At 39.6% G+C, this 21,456-nt stretch overlaps 1 protein-coding gene across 1 annotated transcript in view; it reads right to left on the minus strand.

The window, feature by feature from the left end:
• Positions 1-1,356: 1,356 nt before the first annotated feature.
• LOC310704535 (DBH-like monooxygenase protein 1) overlaps positions 1,357-21,456 on the minus strand; it is a 34,234-nt gene continuing 14,134 nt past the window's right edge. Inside the window, exons 5-12 of the mRNA XM_083498154.1 lie at positions 14,924-15,103; positions 13,180-13,282; positions 10,410-10,576; positions 9,006-9,197; positions 6,485-6,544; positions 5,265-5,407; positions 3,249-3,417; positions 1,357-1,637 (exon numbers count right to left, since the gene is read on the minus strand). Of these exons, the coding sequence (XP_083354280.1) occupies positions 1,473-1,637; positions 3,249-3,417; positions 5,265-5,407; positions 6,485-6,544; positions 9,006-9,197; positions 10,410-10,576; positions 13,180-13,282; positions 14,924-15,103 (1,179 nt within the window). The 3' untranslated portion in view covers positions 1,357-1,472. The remainder of the gene's footprint in view (positions 1,638-3,248; positions 3,418-5,264; positions 5,408-6,484; positions 6,545-9,005; positions 9,198-10,409; positions 10,577-13,179; positions 13,283-14,923; positions 15,104-21,456) is intronic.

Below are 21,456 nucleotides of genomic sequence, written 5' to 3' on the forward strand. Positions count from 1 at the left end.
GCGACGAGTTCTTACCTTTTTGTTCTCACTGTTGCATTTAGGTCCAACATATTCCGTTTCCACCTGGGTTTCGATTTTTGGCAGTCTGTATCCTGATTTCCTGCTCTTTCCTTCCATTGCTGGGAATTTAGTATTTACACATTTGCTTCCATTTTGTTTTGTTAGAAATGTCCTTTTGCGCATGTTTGCATATATTGCTGAATCAGACTTCTATTTCTTTGCCAGGTGTGATCTTAAAAAAGCCTGATGCCGTCAAAGCATAAACGATCCAGTGCTGCTTGCTATCAACGTTAGGAGTTTTATCTTCTAAATGCCTTTTGCCTGAATGGCTTTCCATTATCTCAGAACCAAAACAGAATGGTTGGTAACAACAAAGTTGCATTTGTTCATATTCTGTTAGGTTGACTGCTCATGAAAAAGGAATAGGGCTTTGTTATATTTATTCCAAACCAAGTCAACAAAGGCCTTCTGCCATAAACACACATTTACCAAGCAATGAAAAGCCATATTTGGTAAAACACACCTACTTGTAGGTACTTTGTAACCATTTGCATAGCTGTTCAGAAAGGATAGAAGCTTTTTCTCCTCATCTGGCTAGCAGTGAAAAGTAAACAGGAAACCAAAGTTAAGGTATCTAAACTGTAAATTTCTCCCAAACCATTGTAAAAGTGAAGTGAGAACATTTGTTTGAATGGCTGCAATCTGCTAAGCATGTTTACTGGGAAGTACATTTACCTCGGATCAATGGGATTCCTTCCCAGTAAACATTTATAAAAGTTGTATAAAACAGCATTTCCATTTATGGCCAAATGATGCGGCTGAAGCAAATAGAATTTATCATGTCAAGTAAGCTGGCAATTTTTAATGCATAAAGTCACACATTATGACAGTACACTTGAATGGCAGACCAGAATATCAGGGTAAATTGCTAATCTGAGTGAAGGTTTTCCCCCCCACACAGACACAGGACCTCTTATGTGGATAATAACCAGCCAGTATCACAGAAACAGACTTCTGTGATTCTGCTTCATTCATGTTTGTGATTTACAACACTTTTATGGCTTTTGTTGAAGGACTAAAAAAGTTTGCAGAACTAATATGGCACTGGCAAGATCCAGCTCTACAGCAAATCACCTTTTTAACTTACATTTATTGAGAGTAGAGGTGAAATAATTCAACAAACTTCATGATTATTAAGGTTACATAGATAAAGTTTAGTTTATTACAATGGTATCCAAATACAGAGCAGCTTTTTTCATGGTGTGATGTGCCAGGATGAATAAAATGAAACAATACCAATCAATTTAGATTGCAAAAAATGAAATACCCCCCCCCTTTCAAATGAGGTGAACACTATTTTGAAATGAATTTAGTTTATTAATATGTAAAAAAATAAATCTACAAGAGCAACAGTGCAAACATTTCAGGACTTGCATGGCACAAAAAAATGAAAGTGAGTACAATCAGAGTTATTATACAAAAGGCCCACTCTTTCTTACAGCAGTGGTTGATGTGTACAGAACAATCAATAGAGTTAAAAACAGATTGCAGTTTAAGCAGGAAGCTGAACTACAGACAATTGGTTCTGTCCTGTATGGTCTTTCTATTTGAGGTGGTGAAGTTATCATTCCTTGTATCTGAAATTTAAAATGAAATAAAATTATAAGCTGCATATACTACTGGGCTCTATAAAAAATTTAGCTGACATCTGTGCCTTATCTATATTATTTATGTATTATAGTTTAAGTCAGGGTGCAGATCCAAACTTGGGTCTCCAGCTGTTTTTGGACTACAGTTCCCATCATCCCTAACCACTGGTCCTGCTAGGGATGATGGGAATTGTAGTCCAAAAACAGCTGGAGACCCTAGTTTGGGAAATCCTGATCTAAGTAAGCACCAATACCAACAACACAGAATACTCTGGCAATTTATTATTATTATTATTAAGCATTTACACTTATTTACACAGATTTATTCATCCCAACTAAACCCGATGGCCATAATTAACAGCTAGTTACTTTCTTAATGCCCTTAATATCTATTATCTAAATCCTTGCTACCTTCTAGCTGCTGAGAGTACTAGGTGTCTTGATAAGACTTTGCATTATCCCTCCTTTATATAATTTATGGTTACTAAAGTACTTTGCAAATCCCCAAGACCATTCATGCACCGAATCAGTATATTCAGCCAAGATATAAGTGAGCCCTTTTAAAACGCCTTATATGCTTCAGTCTTCACACCATATGACAGGCAAGCAGGCAAGTCTTTCATTAATGATACTTTCCTGTTTTGTCTGAACTGGGAAATGATAGTAAATGGCTTTCAAACAAATCAAGATATTAATCAGACTTCAACCACAGCTTCATATCCTGGCTTGTTCTAATGCCATTAACCAGTTGGAAGGAAATGGGAAACAATAGTTAATGGAAGACTTCCTGGTTTGTTCACTCACCCATGCAAAGAGAGGAGGGATGGACACTCAAATAGCTCATTCATACATTGCCTTATTAATCTCAGATATGATTGTCCAATATGTTCCACAGAAAACTGAACTAGATGGTTTGATCAGGCAAGTCAATTCTTACATTGTTAAAGGATGCATTTTGACTACTGAGTTACAACCCCTCCTTCATGATGATTTGTGGTGTGATTTAGCATGGTGGCATCTGCCCTTTGGAACACCCTCCCACTGCATATCAGACAGGTGCCTTTATCCTGGTTGGTATCTGTTCTGGACATGAATAGATTTTATATAGAGCAGGGATGTCCAACAGATCTCTTCCATCCGTCCCCGCCCCCTTGCCCCATCTTTTTAGATAGCTGAAGCAGAAATCTGAGTGTCTCAGTAGCGAACTCTTGGTGGTGAGTGCCTTTTATTTTAGCTATTTGACCTAAGCTCTTAAATTAACGAATATTACCTCCCTAAAAAGAGCTCAACAACATTGACCTGAACCCCAAGAAAAAGGGGTAGATCACGCCAGGTTTTAATCGTGTGAGTAGATCACAGTCTCTTGGAAGTTGGACATCCCTGATATAGAGAACTGTTATATATATAAGCCATTTTATTGTAAATTACTTTGGCATTCCTCATGATAAATGATTCATAAATGAAATAAATGATAATAATAATTTAAATATCTGATGCAATCCAATCACCCTTTCCAACTTACAACTATGACACAATAAAATATACAGATTAGCAGTAGTTCAAGCAGTGTTGGTTTTTTTTATTAAGGATTACACTTACTGTCCACTCTGCATTGTCAGTCTTGGTACATCTTACATTCACTGGTAACCTAAGAACAAAGTCATTGTAGGAAAGGCCCTGTTCTTTGGACCATTTAAACTTGTTCATTGCATCCATGAAAGACAGGTTTTTGTATTGTTTTGGACTCTTGATAATGAATGGCCAAGTCCTGAATTAAAAGCAAAATGAAACAAAACCCACCATTATTACAATAATAGTACCAAGTACAGTGGTACCCCGCAAGACGAACGCCTCGCGAGACGAAAAACTCGCAAAACGAAAGGTTTTTTCGTTTTCGAGTTGCCTCGCAAGACGAATTTCCCTATGGGCTTGCTTCGCAAAACGAAGCTTGCCCCGCAAGCTCCGGGGACAGCGGGTCTCCCCGCAGCGCTTCTTCCCCGCTGTCCCCAGACCTCTTTTGAAGCAAGGGGCGGCGGGGAGAAGCTGTCCAGGACCTCTTCTGAAGGTGGGCGGGGGGGGCAAAAGTCTTTGTCCCCCCTGCCTGCCTTCCCAGGGGCTTTTAAATCGCCCCGGACAGCGGAGAAGTCCTCCGCTGTCCCGGGTGATTTTAAAATGCCGCCCGCCAGCATTTTAAGATTGCCCCGGACAGCGGAGAAGTCCTCCGCTGTCCTGGGGTTTTTTAAAATGCTGGGGGTGGGAAGAAAAGCCCTTGTCCCCCCCCCCCAGCCTTCAGAAGAGGTCGGGGGACAGACTGTCCCCGGACCTGGTCTGAAGGCGGTTTCCCTAGGAACGCATTAATTGATTTTCAATGCATTCCTATGGGAAACCGTGCATCGCAAGACGAAAAACTCGCAAGAAGAAAAAACTTGCGGAACGAATTAATTTCGTCTTGCGAGGCACCACTGTATTTAGAATGCCACCTCTCTGAAAGAAAAAATATTTTTATCTGCTGTGGTATTACTGTATTAATGCCAGCAACAACAGAATGACTAATGCATCCATTCTTGTCAATATTTATAATGAAAAGTTCCAATGAGCCAGCCCTTATGCAGGAAATGCATCCCTTAATCAGGGAGCTTGCATCTGAGGCCCTGTCCAACCTATAGAAGAGGGAACCCTATAGAGCAGAGGTTTTCAACCGTTTTGAGTCCATGGCTCCCTTGACCAACTACATTCTTTCTGGGTCACCCCTGTGGGGCTCAGGAGCCCAGTTGTATCACTTCTTGCCTGCAGCCTCTCACTCTTTTTTGAACACCCTACCTTGTAGAATGTTCCTTCAACCTCCCCTCCCCACTACTTGGGAATCATCTGGGCAGTTGCTGTTGCCACTCCTGGTCTCTGAGCTGCCCCTCCTGCCCCACATGGGCCTGGGAAGAGGATGTCCCCAGCCTTGGTGGCCCAATGGAGACTGGCCAAAGGTGAATGTGAGGCTACCGCCTAACCTTGGGAGGCAGCAGGCGCTGCTGGGCCTGCATGGTGGAAAGGCTACCTTTCAGCACTGGGCACTCGGCTCCCAGTCGGGCCTTGCACACAGCAAGCACAAGAAAGGCTAGTGACCACCTGTCTGCCCGGCCTCCCACTTGTCTGTCCATTCCCAACAGCAAGAGCTGGTGGACTAGCTGGCTGGGCTCCCTTGCCTGCTTGCATGCTTACTCCGAGGCTGCCTCCTGGCAACCAGCACCCCTGGCCAGCCTCAGAGGCACCAGGACCTTGCAGCCAGGGCTGCTGCAACAAACAGCCTCACAAGCCTCTGGGAGGCAGAGACATGAGAGAGCATCAGAAGAGGGGGTGAAGGAAAGAGGGACAGAGGCCACCCCTGCCCATCCTTCAAGGCACCCCAAGGTGCCATGGCACACTGGTTGAAAACCACTGCTCTAGAGCATGTGAAGCATGGTGCATCTCACCCACACCTCCAAATTTTAATACGTTGATTATGTTAAGTATTAAGTATCTTAAGGACTGTCTTCTCTCCCATGAGGTATATAACAATGAGTGATATATCAAATGCAATATATAGTTTTGCACCACCTCAGCCTATGAAACCACCTTGCTTACCTCACTGGTCTGTATATTTCTTTAACACCAATAAACTGAAGTTGTTCCATTATGTCTGGGATACTTGCACATCGGGTAAGATTTATTCTTGGATAATACAGAAGGTAGGATAGGCACATTTCATTTCTGGTGCTAAGACCACCCTAAAAATGTGAACAAATCAACAATACACACTTTTTTCCAGGATTTTTTCAGATCACTTGATACCTTTGTTGAGGCTTTATGAAGAATGTTTCCTAAACATTATCAATAATCATAAGAAAATGCAGATCATGTCCAAAGCAAGAGCAACAAATAAAACTATAAACTGTATGAATGACATCCAAGCCATTGTTAATTTGCTTGCTGACTGCAAAACTTTTATTCTTTTCTTACTGCAGCTGAAGTAAAACAGTAGATGGATTATTCATAACAGGTGCTGCCAGACAACTGCAAAAGGTTTTAAAAAATAAAGAAAATCATTCTTCTAGAAGCCTTCCTGCTATGTCGTTTTTTCTGAACTAGGACTGTGTGTGCAAATTTCAGAAAGGTAGTGCTGACAGACAGTTCAGTCCTAGAATCTAAGCTTCTCTGCTTGTTCCCAGACCTGACTACTACTGCCCTCTGGTGTTACCTCTGTATATCCATCATGGTTGCTGCTGCCGCCACTATGTACATAAAACATTAAAATGATGGCAAGAAAAAGGAGTAGCAGTTAAGGATATAGGACACAGGGCATGTGGCAAAGCCCACTGCCCAAATAACCTTGTTCTCTGTACCCTCAAAGTAAAAGTTGGATTTTGTGGCCCCAAACCCACAAGTAAATAACAGAGCCTTAATATGGTACATACAAGCTAACCAAAAAGTATGCTAAAGGGAGGTTAATATCTTATTTGCTGTGTAACTGCCATACAAATGACCCACACAGGTGAGTCTTATGTCCCAATTATGTAAAGAATAACCAATGGCAATGAGGTCATTGTAATATATAAAGCATCGTTCTTGAATATTATATTGGGTCTATTATGGTACACTAAAACTATAGGCAGCAAAGAGGGCCAGATGCAATTTCTCTGGAATCAGAAGTAAATCTGCTTTATAAGTTTAATAGATCATCTACAGCAAAGCTCTAGCAGCCTTGCAGCTATCTGCCAAGAGTACCTAAATGCCTCAAAACAACATTTCCTGCAACATTTTTATCTGAAGACATTTTCATTCTGCCATTTCATAAAGTTTCTTACCCAAGTCATATGTGATCGATTTAGGGTACTGTAATGACATTCGGTGACCAGATTATCTCCCTGAAACACAACATTTAAGGCAAACACTGTTACAAATGATAATGTTTAAGTCATTTTTTGTGACTGTTTTAAAATATCTTAACAGTTTTGAGAATTTGAGTTTTAATATTTTGTTTTTTGAAAATGTAGAGGGTAGGCTGAAATTTTACTTTGTGCCACGTGGCATTTATATTTATCAGTAAAAGTGTATGTAACAATTAATTTGTTAAAAGGAACTGTAAAATACATTGTAACACAGATTCCAGTTTTCACTGTTTCTTAGAACCAAAATCTACAAGTAACACGATCACAAAAATCACACCTTTTTCTGGATTTGTAGTCAAATAGCAGCAATGCATTTCACTGCTGAATTACAGCATTCTCTCTTATAGCATAGTTTCTTTTCTTCAGTACCAAAACAGAAGCAGCAAAGACCATAGAAAGAAAGGTTTTGTTGCTATGAATATTTGGGATTTGGCTAGGAAGATAGTAGACCCATAGAGCCATCCCAGCCAATGAGAAGCAGAGTGGAGTGGCAAATCTCTCTCACTGGATCATGGGCAGAAATGAATTATTTAAGCCAGGAGGTAGCAACGCTTTTAGTTTGTAACTTCACCAGCAGGTTCATGTAAAACTCTAGAAAGTAGTTGCCCCTAATGAAGACAGAAAAGGCAAAATACTCTGCCCTGCTAAATTTAATTGTTCAGGGCCACTTTAGTCTGCCAGAAAAGCAAGACCAGTGATACTATTCTCAGAAAGGACATTCATAGGTAAGAATAAAATATTTTTTCTCTGATCAAGGGCAAGTTGCTGCATGCACCTTGCTTACAAGCAGTGTAGCAAAGTGGCATATTTGGAAAAGCGTTCCTGAACAGCCAAGTTCAACTCTTCCCTGCACACCCACACCAAGGTCTTCACAATAAACCTGAGAGATAGTGACTGACCCAGTGTCAGCCAGCGAGCTTCAGGTATACTTCCTTGGGTTTTGGTCCCATGGAACCCAACATAACTTACTTCTGTGTAAACGTGGAAAGGATTGGCCTGCTCAGCTGCACACTTTCTTGGGAGTAAGGGTCATAAAACTCAATGGAAGTTATATCTAAGTAGACATGCAAGGGATTGTGTTGGTAACACATCAGGCTGCGCCTTGGAACCAGTAAGTCTGCTATGTTCCTGCAATCTGACTGGGGGCAAACGAGGCACAACTGGGTTAGGGATAGAGATGAGTTGCACCTCTCATATGGATGGATTCTGTTCTCAGTGGCATCCAATGAATGATAGGCCCCTCTTATACATTACTGTGGAAGCACACCATGGCCTGAGAAAGATAGAAACTGGGACATCAAATGCATATGTTAAGTGGGCCTGTGAGGCATATATGGCTGAGAGCTCATTCGAATGTACTTGCGTACAGCCAGTCCAGTCACCACCACACAAAGGATTAAACATTTTGTAGGTCACTGCAGATACTTCTAAATATTCATTTGCAATAGTGTGGGGAAAGCTTAATAGTGTAGTAGCAGAACAAAACAGCTGCCCAAAGCAGGCAGATAACTTTTGGAGGATTATAAAGTGGCCACCACATGCCCAGTGGTCATGTTTATGAATCTTAATACTGTTATTATTGGGGACAATAATGACAACACATCTCAATCAATGACACTAGGGTCATCTATATGCCACTGCATGCATCTCTCTCTCTCTCTCTTTTGATATCTCTTTTGTTATTTAGTAGTCTATTTGGGAGCTTAGAAACAAGTTGACTATTTGAAGTAATACTTGATCTCCCCACAATAATAAAGTTGCTACAGGCAGCAAATTTTCCATGTTTGCAAATGCATAACAGTATTTGTCATGACTAGCCATCCTCAGAGCCCTGAGGTCTATCAGACAGGCTGCAACTGACAAATGCTGACAGATTTATATGGTGAGGAGCCTTTCAGTCTCAAGTTTCTGCAACTAATATTTAACTCTTATGGCAACCCCAAGTTCTTATCAGTAACAAAAACAGCAACAGCCCAAAGGAAAAGCTTATCTTAAACAGAACATCAGTTTAGAATGAAAGGCTGTGAACAGAGAATTAGGAATTGGGGGGAAAACAAGAGCTCGAAAATGATTCATGCAAGTAAACATTGGGTTCATTGGAATATGAAGTAATAACTTTTACTGATAGGCCACAGCACAAGACGTGCAAATGTATGTAATTGTAGCCTAATTACCCTTCTTTAACAAGACATGCTGATTTGGGGTGGGGCCATGACTGGGGAGAGAAGTGAGGAGGAGGGGGGCTTAACCTGTCATTTCTCTACTCCAAATGGAAGTTTCTCTTTCCCTTCCCCCATCCCTGCATGGAACAAAATGTGTGTTTTGCAATGGCAAACATGAACTTTTGGTCCATGCTGTTGAGGGGGAAAAATGGGGGACAGCTCAACTTGGAGAAATGGCAAAAGTATTATTAAATGAAAGAAGCATTGATTCCTACTGGCAAGATGGTCCTTTCTTCTTTCAGATACTGAAACTCCTGGAAGTTGAAGTCAAACTCATCATCATAGGCCAGAAGTTCCTGCTCGTCACCCTTGCGGAAATGACGCATCCTTATACCTCTACCAGCAAGGTGTGCATGGAGGAGCACTGCAAACACATGAATTCCACTTGGCCTCTCAGCATCCAGGGCCTGAAAAGGACCAGTGAAACTTATCAGATTACCACAGAGAGTGAGAGGACATTCAGTATTAGAAGAGCATATAGACTGCATTGTAATATGCTTACAAAAGCCATTATCCCCTCAAAACACACACACACACACACACACACAGTAGACAGAATGTTAAAATAATTCCTGCACACATAAAAATTTATTCCTTTTCAAAATAATAGTTTTAAGGCAGAGACAGTCCTACAAAAGGGAAAAAGAAAGAATCCTTTAAAAAACCTCACAGCAGAAAACATGGAAGCATGTGTAGATTTACAGAGCAGTAATTCAAGGTGTCAACTTAGTCACTGTCCTATGATGGCTGACCAGCAGAACAGACTTTCGAGCTACTTTTGCTTTCCTTAAAACACTCAGATGTTTGCAAGGTGGGGAGGGGGTGTTTTGGGAGCTGGAAAATGAAGCAAACTCAGTCTTTAATCACCTCAACTATTCCTGCTTTGTAAGTTCTCACATCCCATCTCCTTAACAGCCCTTCCAGACCAGTCTATTCCCTTCCTCCTTGAGTTTCCAAACACAATATTATTCAGTATTTTAAATAGCATTGTTCATTCACTGTTTTGCATATGTGCCATTTATTCAAAGTGGAACTCTCTTCCCCAAGAAAACAGCAAAGCACTGTCAATATTTTGAACAGAATATATTTGCCCAGCTGCCAGAAAACTGGTAACAAAGCACTACAGGATGATAGTCAGAGTTATTAACTGTGGGTCAGTTTTAAAGCACATTCTGTGAAGATCAGCAGGAAAAGAAAAATAAAGATCAAGAATTTCTTTCACTATTTCCTGTTCTATTTTCATTTTCTTTCATTTAACAACTTGCATGCTGCTGTCAGGGATCCAAAGGAATGGTATATGTGCCCAAGAGTTAACTTGGATTCAGGAGTTTGACTTTTTGCTTCCTCGTTACAACTGTTGAAGAGACAGGTCAATTTTAATTACAGTGCAAAGGGTTTTTCAGCAGAGAAAAATGAAGTTAAAAGGCTGAGCTACACGTGCAGTTCTGTCTCATGTGACCACAAACCATCTTTTGATCCAGGACCTACTGTATTGCAAATGTCTGTATAGTAATGACTGTATCAATACCCACTAGTTCCTTCAGAAGAAAGCAATTCAAATGTGCTATTTTCAGATAATGCAAAGAATGACAATGAATTGAGCAAGGCAGGAGACATACTTCCTCTAGGCATTCCAAAGTGCAGTGACCCTCTGATGTGAATTCTGGCATGCCCGGTGGGATGTTGTGGAAGAGGCTGACCCAGAGACCTGCTTCAATAACTCCAGCGTCGTAGCTCCTTAAATCTGGGGTGTAAAATAGCCTCAGCCCAGAGTTATCTATCATTCCTGAGAACAAAAGAGCAATTGTCAGAAGCAGCCATAAATCAACGTAAAGTATCCTATCGGGTTTTTTAAAGTCGCTTTGGGACCCACTTGTCAAGTTTATGCAAGAAAGTAACACAAGGGAGAAGTTGTGCTTAAGACCGGTCAAAGGGGGTCACAAAAACTGGGAAAGCTGTAAATAAGGTATTGTCACAAGAAAGTGGTTAATTAGAGCAAGCTGACTTCTGTACTTTTCTGACCTGAACAAAAAAAAAATGTACGCATCTGTGTTCCTTGTAAGGCCTTTCCAAATAGCCACTCTAGCACAATAAACACATTGTTATCACTCCGTTGTTGTGGGGTATCATCTAAGTGTCTCTCTACACCACCTACACCAAGGAAACACATCTGAACTGACCTGCACTTAAGATGCAGTATTCATCAAGGGGGTGGAGGAATGGATCCTTCTGTAATGATCTGGAGTGCTGTCAGGGATATTTATTTGATAGTATTTGGTAAGACTGATCATGAGCAACTCTTTTCTGTCCCGTGTTCACTCCATTTTTTGATGTTTTTTAAATTTTATTTATTCCTTCTTATATATAACATATATATAAACAGCACATATAACAGTGGTGGACAAAGGTAAGTCAGGATCTTGGGGTGATTTCTGGCAGTTCAGCAAAACTTTTTGAATCCCAATTGTTTAACAATAGCAACACTAACATACTTAAAAAAAAAAAGATAGCTTGCCAAAACAAATATTTTCTTTCCTGAGTGGAGGAATCAGGACTTGATTGGTATGTAAAAGGATTGTAAGAACAGTTCTGGTCCTAAAAAGAAATTATTTGGCTGAACATGTTTAATTTAATGATAATAATGTGCTAATTAAGGCATCCTGGTCCTAAATTCTAAGTGTACAGAAGTTTGCCTGTGCCATCATTTTGATCTGAGTCTAGTTTGGGAATCTTAAAATTATGCTTAAATAAACGTAGATCCATCATGAGTGAAGTTTACCTTTTCCCTGATACATAGGACCGTAAGTGCGGGCTTTTGTTTTCTGTTAAGCTATTGTTTAATTTGCTATACTCAGTAAAAGTTAGGACTGGAGTCCAGGTCCCACTTCTTTCAATATTAACAGCCTTTGATGAACTATACCTATAAAAAAAGGGGGGGGGACTGTCCGATAAAATTGTGATTTTAAAGGAATAACAAAATTAACAAATCAGCAACGCTAGGAGACAGACGCAATCATTTTGTCTATGGTGAGCTGATTTCAACAAATCTCTGCAGTGTTTTTCCACTTTCGTAATATGACAGGACAGACAGTAAAGTGTAGTTGGCTATCAGCATCACTGCATGTCTTATCACAGTTTCTCTTATGAAATATCTTATCTTTACTGGTCCAGACAGCCCTTTCTCATTAATATGAATCTTTTAAAATCTAAGATTTTAAAGTTTTTAAGTGGCTAATTGTTGTTTGGATTTTTCTTGTCTTTTAAAATGCTACAAGCTGTTTTGAGTGGAGCTAATCTCTCACAGCCACTGTGCAAGAGAGTCAGCCAGACAGCCAGTCTCGGAGTAAATCCCAAGTCCCTCCTTCCTCAGTCAAGTAGCTCCTTGTAGTATCAAGATAGTATCTGCAAGGTCCTTGTTACCCTAGACAGGCAGGTCAAGTTGGAAATGTGGAAAACCCAGTTGCACAACACACCCAGACAGGTGAGGCAGCATTTGTTTTGGAAAGGAAAACTACTCAGCACATGCTCAGAGGCAGTCAGCCTATGTGCCAGAATTTCTGTAAATCAACATTTACAAAAACTGATGGAATTTGAAAAGCTTCCAAACTTGGCTATAAGTCACCTAGAGGCTGCCTTGTTTGGGTGACTGATGCAATAAATAAACAATTGTATTATTTCCCCCCCACAATATGTTGATAACTAAAACAGTACAGCTTCAAAAGTTCATTCAAATGTTGATCTGTAAAAAGTCAAAACGACTTTGATGCCATGCAAAAATATTACCACCATCACATCTTTAAGAGATTCAGAACTAAAAGATGTGCATGTTTCCCCAATTTTTTGTGAAAAGGTTTATCCTTTTGAAATTCAGATTAAGTTGTGCCGTGCAAAAATTGTTACACTAGCTAGTTTAAATATCATCAAGTGTCCTATGTGTAGATACCATCAGGCTTGGACTTATCAACATCTGTGCACAGATGAAGCACCATGTGAATCAGATATACCGGTATATGTATACCTGACTACGCTGTATTGCAGAATTGACCACAATAGCTCTATTGACCATACATAATAGCTCCAAAAAAATGAGCTGCAATTTCACATAAATATTGTACCTGGAAGTACAGCACATACTTTGTACTGATATGTCAACCTGTGCTTCCATGTACAGTATTTAAAACATTGCATTCTCCACGTGAATATGGGCAAGAGCTATGACAAGCCCAGGATGTTCACAAAGAAGATTATCATCAGCACTGACACTTTAAGAAAAAGTGGGATTTCATTCCCTGTTAGCTGTTTCATTTACTGGGATGAGCAGGCTAGGAAGCCTATGCATTTGGCATATTTTACTAATTTAGAAAGTTAAAAAGTAGCTAAGAAACATACCCTCCATATATGATGGGTTGTCGTAATGGACTTCCATAAGCACATACTGAGGATCTGATGCTGTTCCGATGGATAAGCCAACATGAGGAGGATATGTAAAGCCCTAGAATTTGAAACATGCAAATGTAATTAACCAGGTTCTACCAAAAGTTCTAATAATTTAGTATGAAACGTATTTCAACCTCGTATGTCAACTAGAGAAAATGGCAGATCCCTTAGGACTGACACTTACCAGAAATTGCTGATACTAAATATATCTATGTCTGCATGTAAACATGCAGTAATTTGGGATTTTTGTGTACATTTTGTGTATATTTCGTATTTCTTTACTATACATACATTTGCTCCCATCATTCTACCAAAGGGGAAAACTGGTACTGGTACTTGGACCTTGTTTACCTCCTTTCCTTATCTGTTGTTGGCCAAAGTGTAATGAAGGCATATCACTATCAGACACTATAGGAACAAGCCTAGGATCAGTGTACTGTATTCCAAATTCATATATTTATAGCCTGCCTTTCAATGTATTTTAAAGAACAATGTAATTTTTAATTAAAAAACAACAACCAACAGCTAAAATTCTTCAAGCACATCACATTAATCAATTAAAAAATGCAGACTACGGTAAAAACACTTGTCAGTTTTCCTAAAAACACCAGCAATGATCAAGTCACATATATTCCACTAAGGAGAGAGCTCCAATTGAGAAGGCCCTGCCCTTGCTCTCTGCTAATCTAACTACTTACTGGTAGACTAGAAAGGAGGACCTCAGAGCCTGATCCAATTGTTCAGGCACCTTGAATTGAGCTGCCTAGAAAAGACTAGGCAGCCAATGTAACCAAAACATAGTAAGTTGGATATGATCTGAACAGCTAGCTGCCCCAAGCCTATAAGCTTCTGCACCATATGCAGTTTCTGAACTATCTTCAAGGACAGCTCATGTACAGCATAATATAGTAATCTAGCCTGAGCATAACCAAAGTACCGGTATTTGTTGTTGAGAATAGGTGAGCTTTCTTTAGATAGGGGTGCAGCTGCCGAACCAGCGTAAGATGGCAAAATGCCCCTCTGCCCACACAGATGTTACCTGTGCCTCCACAAACTGCATACCTTGCCCTTCTGTGGAAGCACAACCCCATCTACACCCAGATGCAATTCTCCATCCAAATCAGCAGATTTCTCAGGCCATAGTTCTTCCCTCATCTGGATTAAATTGCTTGACCTCACCCCACCCCAAACTGTTATTATTATTATTATTAGTAGTAGTAGTACTAGTAAAATTTGCATACTGCCCTATACCCTCAGATTTTCCAACTGGAATTTCCTAATATTGGATCATTTTTTTCTTAATCTAGGCTGAGTTTATACAGGTTTATACCACGGGAATCATATTATTCTGAGTAATGACATATAATTTAAAAATTATTCATTGTTGCCTCTTGTTTACCTTGGAAAAATTCTCAGAATACATAAATGTGCTCAACAGCTAGATTTAATGTTGATGGTATTTAACCAACTTAAGACCAAGTTCAATTTGTTCCATGCAACAATTTTTTGCTCAACAAGACTCCAGCAGCTAGGCTTTAGATTTCATCATGTTCAATACAGGCAACAACTTAGAGAATGTATATAAATCATGACTAATTTAAGTCCTTTCAATGGACTTCTGCTGCCAGAGCTCATTAGGTGAATTCTGCCCATAGTGTCTATTAGCAAAATAAGTTACAAAAACCATATATCTTACCTCTCCTCCAATGGCCCAGGCAAAAATGACTGTTTCACAGGTGAGGAATGAATCCGGCATGTTTGGGTGGTAGCACTCATGACCATAGTCCAGTACACTATCATTCAGACTGCTGCTACATTGATAGAGTAGAATGTGATGAACCAAATTTTCATGGCCCTTCTGTATCAATGGTTCAACCTGTTAATGTAATCAAAGTCAATGAATTTAATACTGTTTTATCTTAGCAAATGTTAACAGCATTTGAAGAAGCAGGCCCCAGTCAAAATAGCTACAATTACAATTATATATTAGTGATATAATGAAAATGTTTAAATCATTTTGTGAAAAATTACACATCTTTTAATGGTATTATTCATTAAAAGGATGCACTGAACTTATGTTGGTGGAGCTACTATGAGATACTATGGTACAGATTATAGCTGGGAGGGTTATGGCAGACATGTAAATGCCCCTGGAAAACACATGGGGGGTTTTGTGCCCTGACTTGGTGTTTGGTTTGCAGATTATTAATGTGCCTTATAATCCTGGGGAGGATTATAACTCAATATATAATTATATAATTATAATTAATAATTATAACTCAATGGTAGATTACACAGTTTGCATGAATTATTTTTCAGGTTCCATCCCTGTTTGTTAGCTAAGGCCAACCCATCTAACCAGAATGTTCTCTTCTCCCATCCTGAAGACATCCTGGATATGCATGCTTCCATTCTGCAAGCATGGGAAAAGAATAAGAGAATCATAGAATTGTAGAGTTGGAAGGGACCCTGAGGATCATCTAGTCCAACCCCCTGCAAAAATTGAAGAGAGTCTTTGGATACATGTAAAATGGATGGCTGGGGAGTGTGATATGGCACAGCAAAGCATATACTAATCAATAATATAATTATGTTATAATACGACATAACAACAAGAACATAGACTTATATGGGTATGGTGAACAAGAGCAGCACCTTGATTCATAGTTAAACTGGGGAGGACTTTGAGTAAGGCCTCCTCGCTGCTTTATTCTGCCCTGTAGGAGCTATCATGGTGCCGCAGAAGCAAAATAAAACTACAACCAGTTTTCACACACTGATCATTTCAAAGTAAGTACAGTAAAGATGCAGGGTTGTATCTCAGATTGATGTAGTTTCCACCATCTTACATGCCCCCATGTAAAAAGGGCAGGTGCTCACACTATAACTGGTTTCTGAGCTATCAGAAAAGGGAAGAGTAGAAGCATAAATGAAAGCCGCAGTCACATTCCCCTAAAACCAATGGCTGTTTTTTAAACTGAATACTACAGTGTAACAATGATGACAAAATCCACCCACTTTTGATACAAATAAAATAAGATGGGAACCAGCAAAAAGGCTAGGAGGATGTTCTATTGATCTCTGCTTGAAATAACGGAGTACTTGCCCAAACGTGTGATACACCCACCTGCCTCTAAAGGACACCGACACCTGCTGTTTTCTACTCAGAACTTAAAGCAGCAACAACAACAACCTCTCCTTCAAAGCAATGGGTCATCACCAAAGTTGGCAATCCTTTCACTGTCAGTTTCCTAAACATCAATTCAAACAAGTATTCTTTTGTTCAGTTCCCTTTTTATTGAAAAAGAGAATCTTCCGAAAGGTAAACAGTTTATGTATAACGCCCTTCTGCCTTTGCCAGACATTTTGCAGGAGGCTTTGTAGTCTCTCTCTCTCTCTCTCTCTCTCTCTCTCTCTCTCTCTCACACACACACACACAGAGAGAGAGAGAGAGAGAGAGAGAGAGAGAGAGAGAGAGAGAGAGAGAGAGAAACATTCATGAGAAGCATCAGCACATTAATTTGATAATAATTATATAAGGTCACAAATCACTGTCTTTACAGCTGGACAAGAGGCTGGAAATAACACCTTAATTATCTGACTTGTGTAAAAATGCATGCAAATATATTTTTCATTAACCATTAAAAGATATGGCAGTTACCAAAAAAAATAAAATCCTTTCAAGCTTAAGATGACAAGGGTGAGAATTTCAGGACATAATAAAATGAGACTTTTATCTTATGGTACAGAGACATGCATACATTTTCTTCTACAGAGCCTTTCAAATATCTGGTGGTTATATGTTGTGTTTTATGAAATGTACTGTAAGAGCTTTACAAGGCTATCATCCATGAGAAGTATCCAATTCTGACTAATACAGCACTTTTGTCTTTATATATTCAAAGTACACTCAAGAGCAGCACTGAAGCGGGTGAGGAGACAGAATACAAGCAGCCCTTCTACATTTCTGTTATCTGTGTGGCTATTGCTATCACAGAGCTAGTATGTTGGGGAACAGCTTCCTCCCAATGCTTACTCCACAGGTGTGGTATCAAGAGTATCTCACTGATGCTCTTTGCACACAGACCCATTGCCATGTTGAGCACTTGAGCACTTCCAGTACATGTCAACACCTGCTGCAGAATTTGAATGTGTCAAAGACCAATCGCTGTTACTGCACTTCTCCCATGGAAAGAAAGAGGCATAATGAGCCCTGGGCCAGAAAAATACCAGCAGCAATTAAATGTGGCAATGACAAGTGGTTTGAGTGTACACGCTTGTGGATGTGTCTATAGAGAAGGCTCAGTCTGTCCTGAGGAGTGAAAGAGCTAGACAGAGCTAAAGATAATAATAATAATAATAATAATAATAATAATAATAATAATAATAATAATAATAATTTTTTATTTATATCCCACCCTCCCCAGCTGAAGCCGGGCTCAGGGCGGCTAACAACAATCAAATAATCAAACAATCAAATAATCCAACATTCTAAAAACATTTCATTATAAAAATTAATTAAAATCAAATTGATGGCAACTGTTAAGCAAAATTCTGTGCAGGTTGTCAGAGGAGGGAGTCAGGCTGCGCCCTGACCAAAGGCCTGGTGGAACAACTCTGTCTTGCAGGCCCTGCAGAAAGATGTCAGGTCCCACAGATAGGGAAGAACAGGGTCGGATTTAGGTTTGATGAGGCCCTAAGCTACTGAAGGTAATGGGGCCCTTTATATGTCCAGCTGTCCTTTGTCAACAACAAATTGTAACTGGTTTTTCGTGTTGAGCATATGCTATATGGTAATTTCTGGACCTAATAGGTAACTAAAGCCATTTGCCACTGTTGCTGCATGTAGGTTTTATTTTATTTGTTTTTTATCTTATATTTTGGAAATGTACATCCAGGGGTTTTTTTCCCCCTTTAAATTTTTGGGGCCCCCAAGAGAGTGGGGCCCAAAGCTGTAGCTTGTTTAGCTTATATGGAAATCTGGCACTGGGTAAGAACATAATAAGAGCTTGCTGGATCAGGCCAATGGCCTATCTAGTCCAGCATCCTGTTCCCACAGCAGCCAAACCCCAGTGTCCTCGGGTGCAATGCCATACTTTCCTTAGCTACCAAAGTAAAAGTAAGAGATGGTACAGGGGCAACTGTGGAGATGGCTTACAAAACTACTACCTTCCACGACTCTTATATGCCATACTAAAACTCAGATACAGGCTTAGTCCACAATTCTGCCCACACAGCCTCAGGAACAAATCTATTTTGCTATTAGCTCTATTCTTTGCCTTTGCAGAGTCCGCTGGGCTTTTCCCTCTACACACCCCAAGGTCCCCCCAGCCAGAGGAATATTTGAAATCAAAAGTTGCCACTTGACAACCCTAACATCATGACCCCCATCACTGAGAACAGAGGAGTCAGCTCCTCTCTGTCTCTTCATCTTCCTAGGCACATCTTGGGTTATTTATATTATGAGTGCACAGCCAGGGGCATGTGCATTTTACCTACTAGTGCGTAGTTTAAAAATGTTCTCTTGCATTTTTTCTTAACCTTAAACAAGCTGGTCAAATATTATACACCTTGCTGCTGACATCTGTAAGAGCTGAAGTAATGCTAGGATTCTGTACTCTCTGAAATGCTTTGGAGTGTGTGTTTGCCTTCTTAATGTTTTCATTTTAACCAGAAGTAGTTAAGACATTGGGTGTATTAACTTGTTTTTTCTGGGAGAAACCACCTAAATTCCTTGTACTGTACTTACAGTACCTTTGCATATGTGGTGTAGACGAGTTGACAAGAAAATCAATAACTGGAAGAAGGAAGAGGTTTAGAAGCTTTTATAAATCTAGTACTCCACTGTGAGTACTAGATTTCCAGACAGCCTGGTATATGAAGTGGCTTTGGTAATAACGATAACAAATTATAACAACCGCAAACTACAAGAAAATGTCTTTTAAGTTGGAAGGAAAGTAAGACAGACAGACTCCTTAGGTTCTCCATAATTGACAAAACACATGATGAAAACTAATCTAGGATTTCAAGGAGAAGAAATTGTGATGAAACTCCCTAGTTTGTTCTTCTGTTTACAAAATCATTCCTAACAGTTCTGTTCCAATAATTATACAGTACAGTAAGCTCACAGCTTACACACATTTAACTTGGCCACATTCAGCTATATGCATGTGGCAATTTTATTTTATTATTTTTTTAAAGGGCTGCAAAGAAGGTGGCTTCTGGGGGAAATGCCTTTGGCAGTCTCACCTGCCACTGAATCCAATGGTTTTTGACTATATGAGATTTTGGCAATCCCTGGAACCTAACCCCCATGTAATTTGCAAGCTTAATGTATACTGTTTTGAGATTGGGAAGGAATAATGACATCATGGATATGTACCGGTAGTTAGTTTTATTGTTAATTATATTTCACAAGTTTTGTGGACTAAGCAAAATAATAAGGATTTGGTAATCAATTAATTAGCATACTTTCATAATTCACACTATCAATCTTGGATGATAAACTAAATGGCTAAGCAATATAGCCAGCTGCAGAGGGTTGTGCCCCTTGTGAGAATAAATATACAGTATTTCTAAGCTGCAATGTATTTCCTATGTGTTCATTGATTTTATATATCATGAAATATTTGTGTTTGCATTTAGAATGAATATTTTTTCCTCTGTAATTACCTGCAAGATTACACTTACTCCCTTGCTTCCCCCAAAATACTTTTTGCATTCTATACGTTGCTAAAATTGCAAGATAAAAAAGCAGCTGTCAAGTTCAAGTTCCATGAACAAGTTGGCAAGAAATACTGTAATGTCACCTATATCTCTGATCACAGGCAATGTTGTTTGTCTGCCTGACATTCCCTGATGCTAGAGGCTTGATGCTGAGACCCTCAAACAGTTACTATCAAAATGCAATTAGTATGAATTTAAAGGAGTCAAAGAATGAAAAACACATTTAAAAAAATATTCTTCCCTATAAGACACCTCAACATTATGTGTGATACTAGTTCTGATTAGGTTCTTTTATGCATACTGCAGCCACACAATCATATCTGTATCAATGGGAGAGCATCTGGGTGGATGTTTAAGGCATTGGGGTGTGTGTGCAAAACTATAGGAGCATCCATATGAAAATAACAAAATATATTTCATTGGGAACCAGGGGCCATCTTTTAAGATACGTGCGTGTGTGTGTGTGTGTGCAGCCAGTGGGGCTTCAGGTGCACATTTTCATCATGATGTTTATGTGATCCCCATTGGTAAAATTTGTCTTTTGATGCCCCCCCATATTTAAAACCAATATAAAGCATAAGTACAGTGGTACCTCGGGTTAAGTACTTAATTCGTTCCGGAGGTCCGTACTTAACCTGAAACTGTTCTTAACCAGAAGCACCACTTTAGCTAATGGGGCCTCCTGGTGCTGCTGCACCGCCAGAGCACGATTTCTGTTCTCATCCTGAAGCAAAGTTCTTAACCTGAAGCACTATTTCTGGGTTAGCGGAGCCTGTAACCTGAAGCGTATGTAACCTAAAGCATATCTAACCTGAGGTACCACTGTATTAGTAGGGCTCTATGCCGCACACTGTTATGAATCAATACAATTCTCAGAATAAAATAATGTATGTGCCACAACTATTTTGTCTTTCCATCTTCAAAGAAATTGTGAAATAACATGTCAGAGACTTTCCCAAAGGCACATTTATGCAACATTTTACCAGAAATTGTTCCTTTTGGGTTGAAATAAACACTGCTTACTGGCAGTAAAGAGAAACAATGTTCTTTGTGGCTGGCCAGTTCATCAAAATTACAGTCCTTTACATAACTGCAAAATGAGAAACAAGAAAACAGCCAGATGTCTAGTTATTTGTTTTGCATGACAAGCTTTCTAGGGAGAGATTTGGTTTGAACCGTTATTCAGCATTAGACAGATTCCAAAACTGTTTTAATCTCTCCCTCTTCCTCTCTCTAGGTATCCTATTGTCATATTATATTTAAGTAATTAACCTTACAATCCAATGGTCCTTGGTGGGATTTCCCAGGGCTCACAGGAAGCATGAAATTTCGCTGTACAATAATGGAGAAAGAGGTCTAACCAGAGAGGAAGATCAGACATTGGATGCCTCCACCACACTGAGGAAACCTCCTTGGCCCTGGCCCAACTGATGTCACACTTCCAACATAGGTAGGGTTGAAAAGGAGCAGGCACAAAGGATATATAGGATATATTTAAAAATA

Source organism: Podarcis liolepis (genome assembly GCF_965112155.1).
Source record: "Podarcis liolepis genome assembly, chromosome: 3".
Classification (NCBI taxonomy): Eukaryota; Metazoa; Chordata; class Lepidosauria; order Squamata; family Lacertidae; genus Podarcis; species Podarcis liolepis.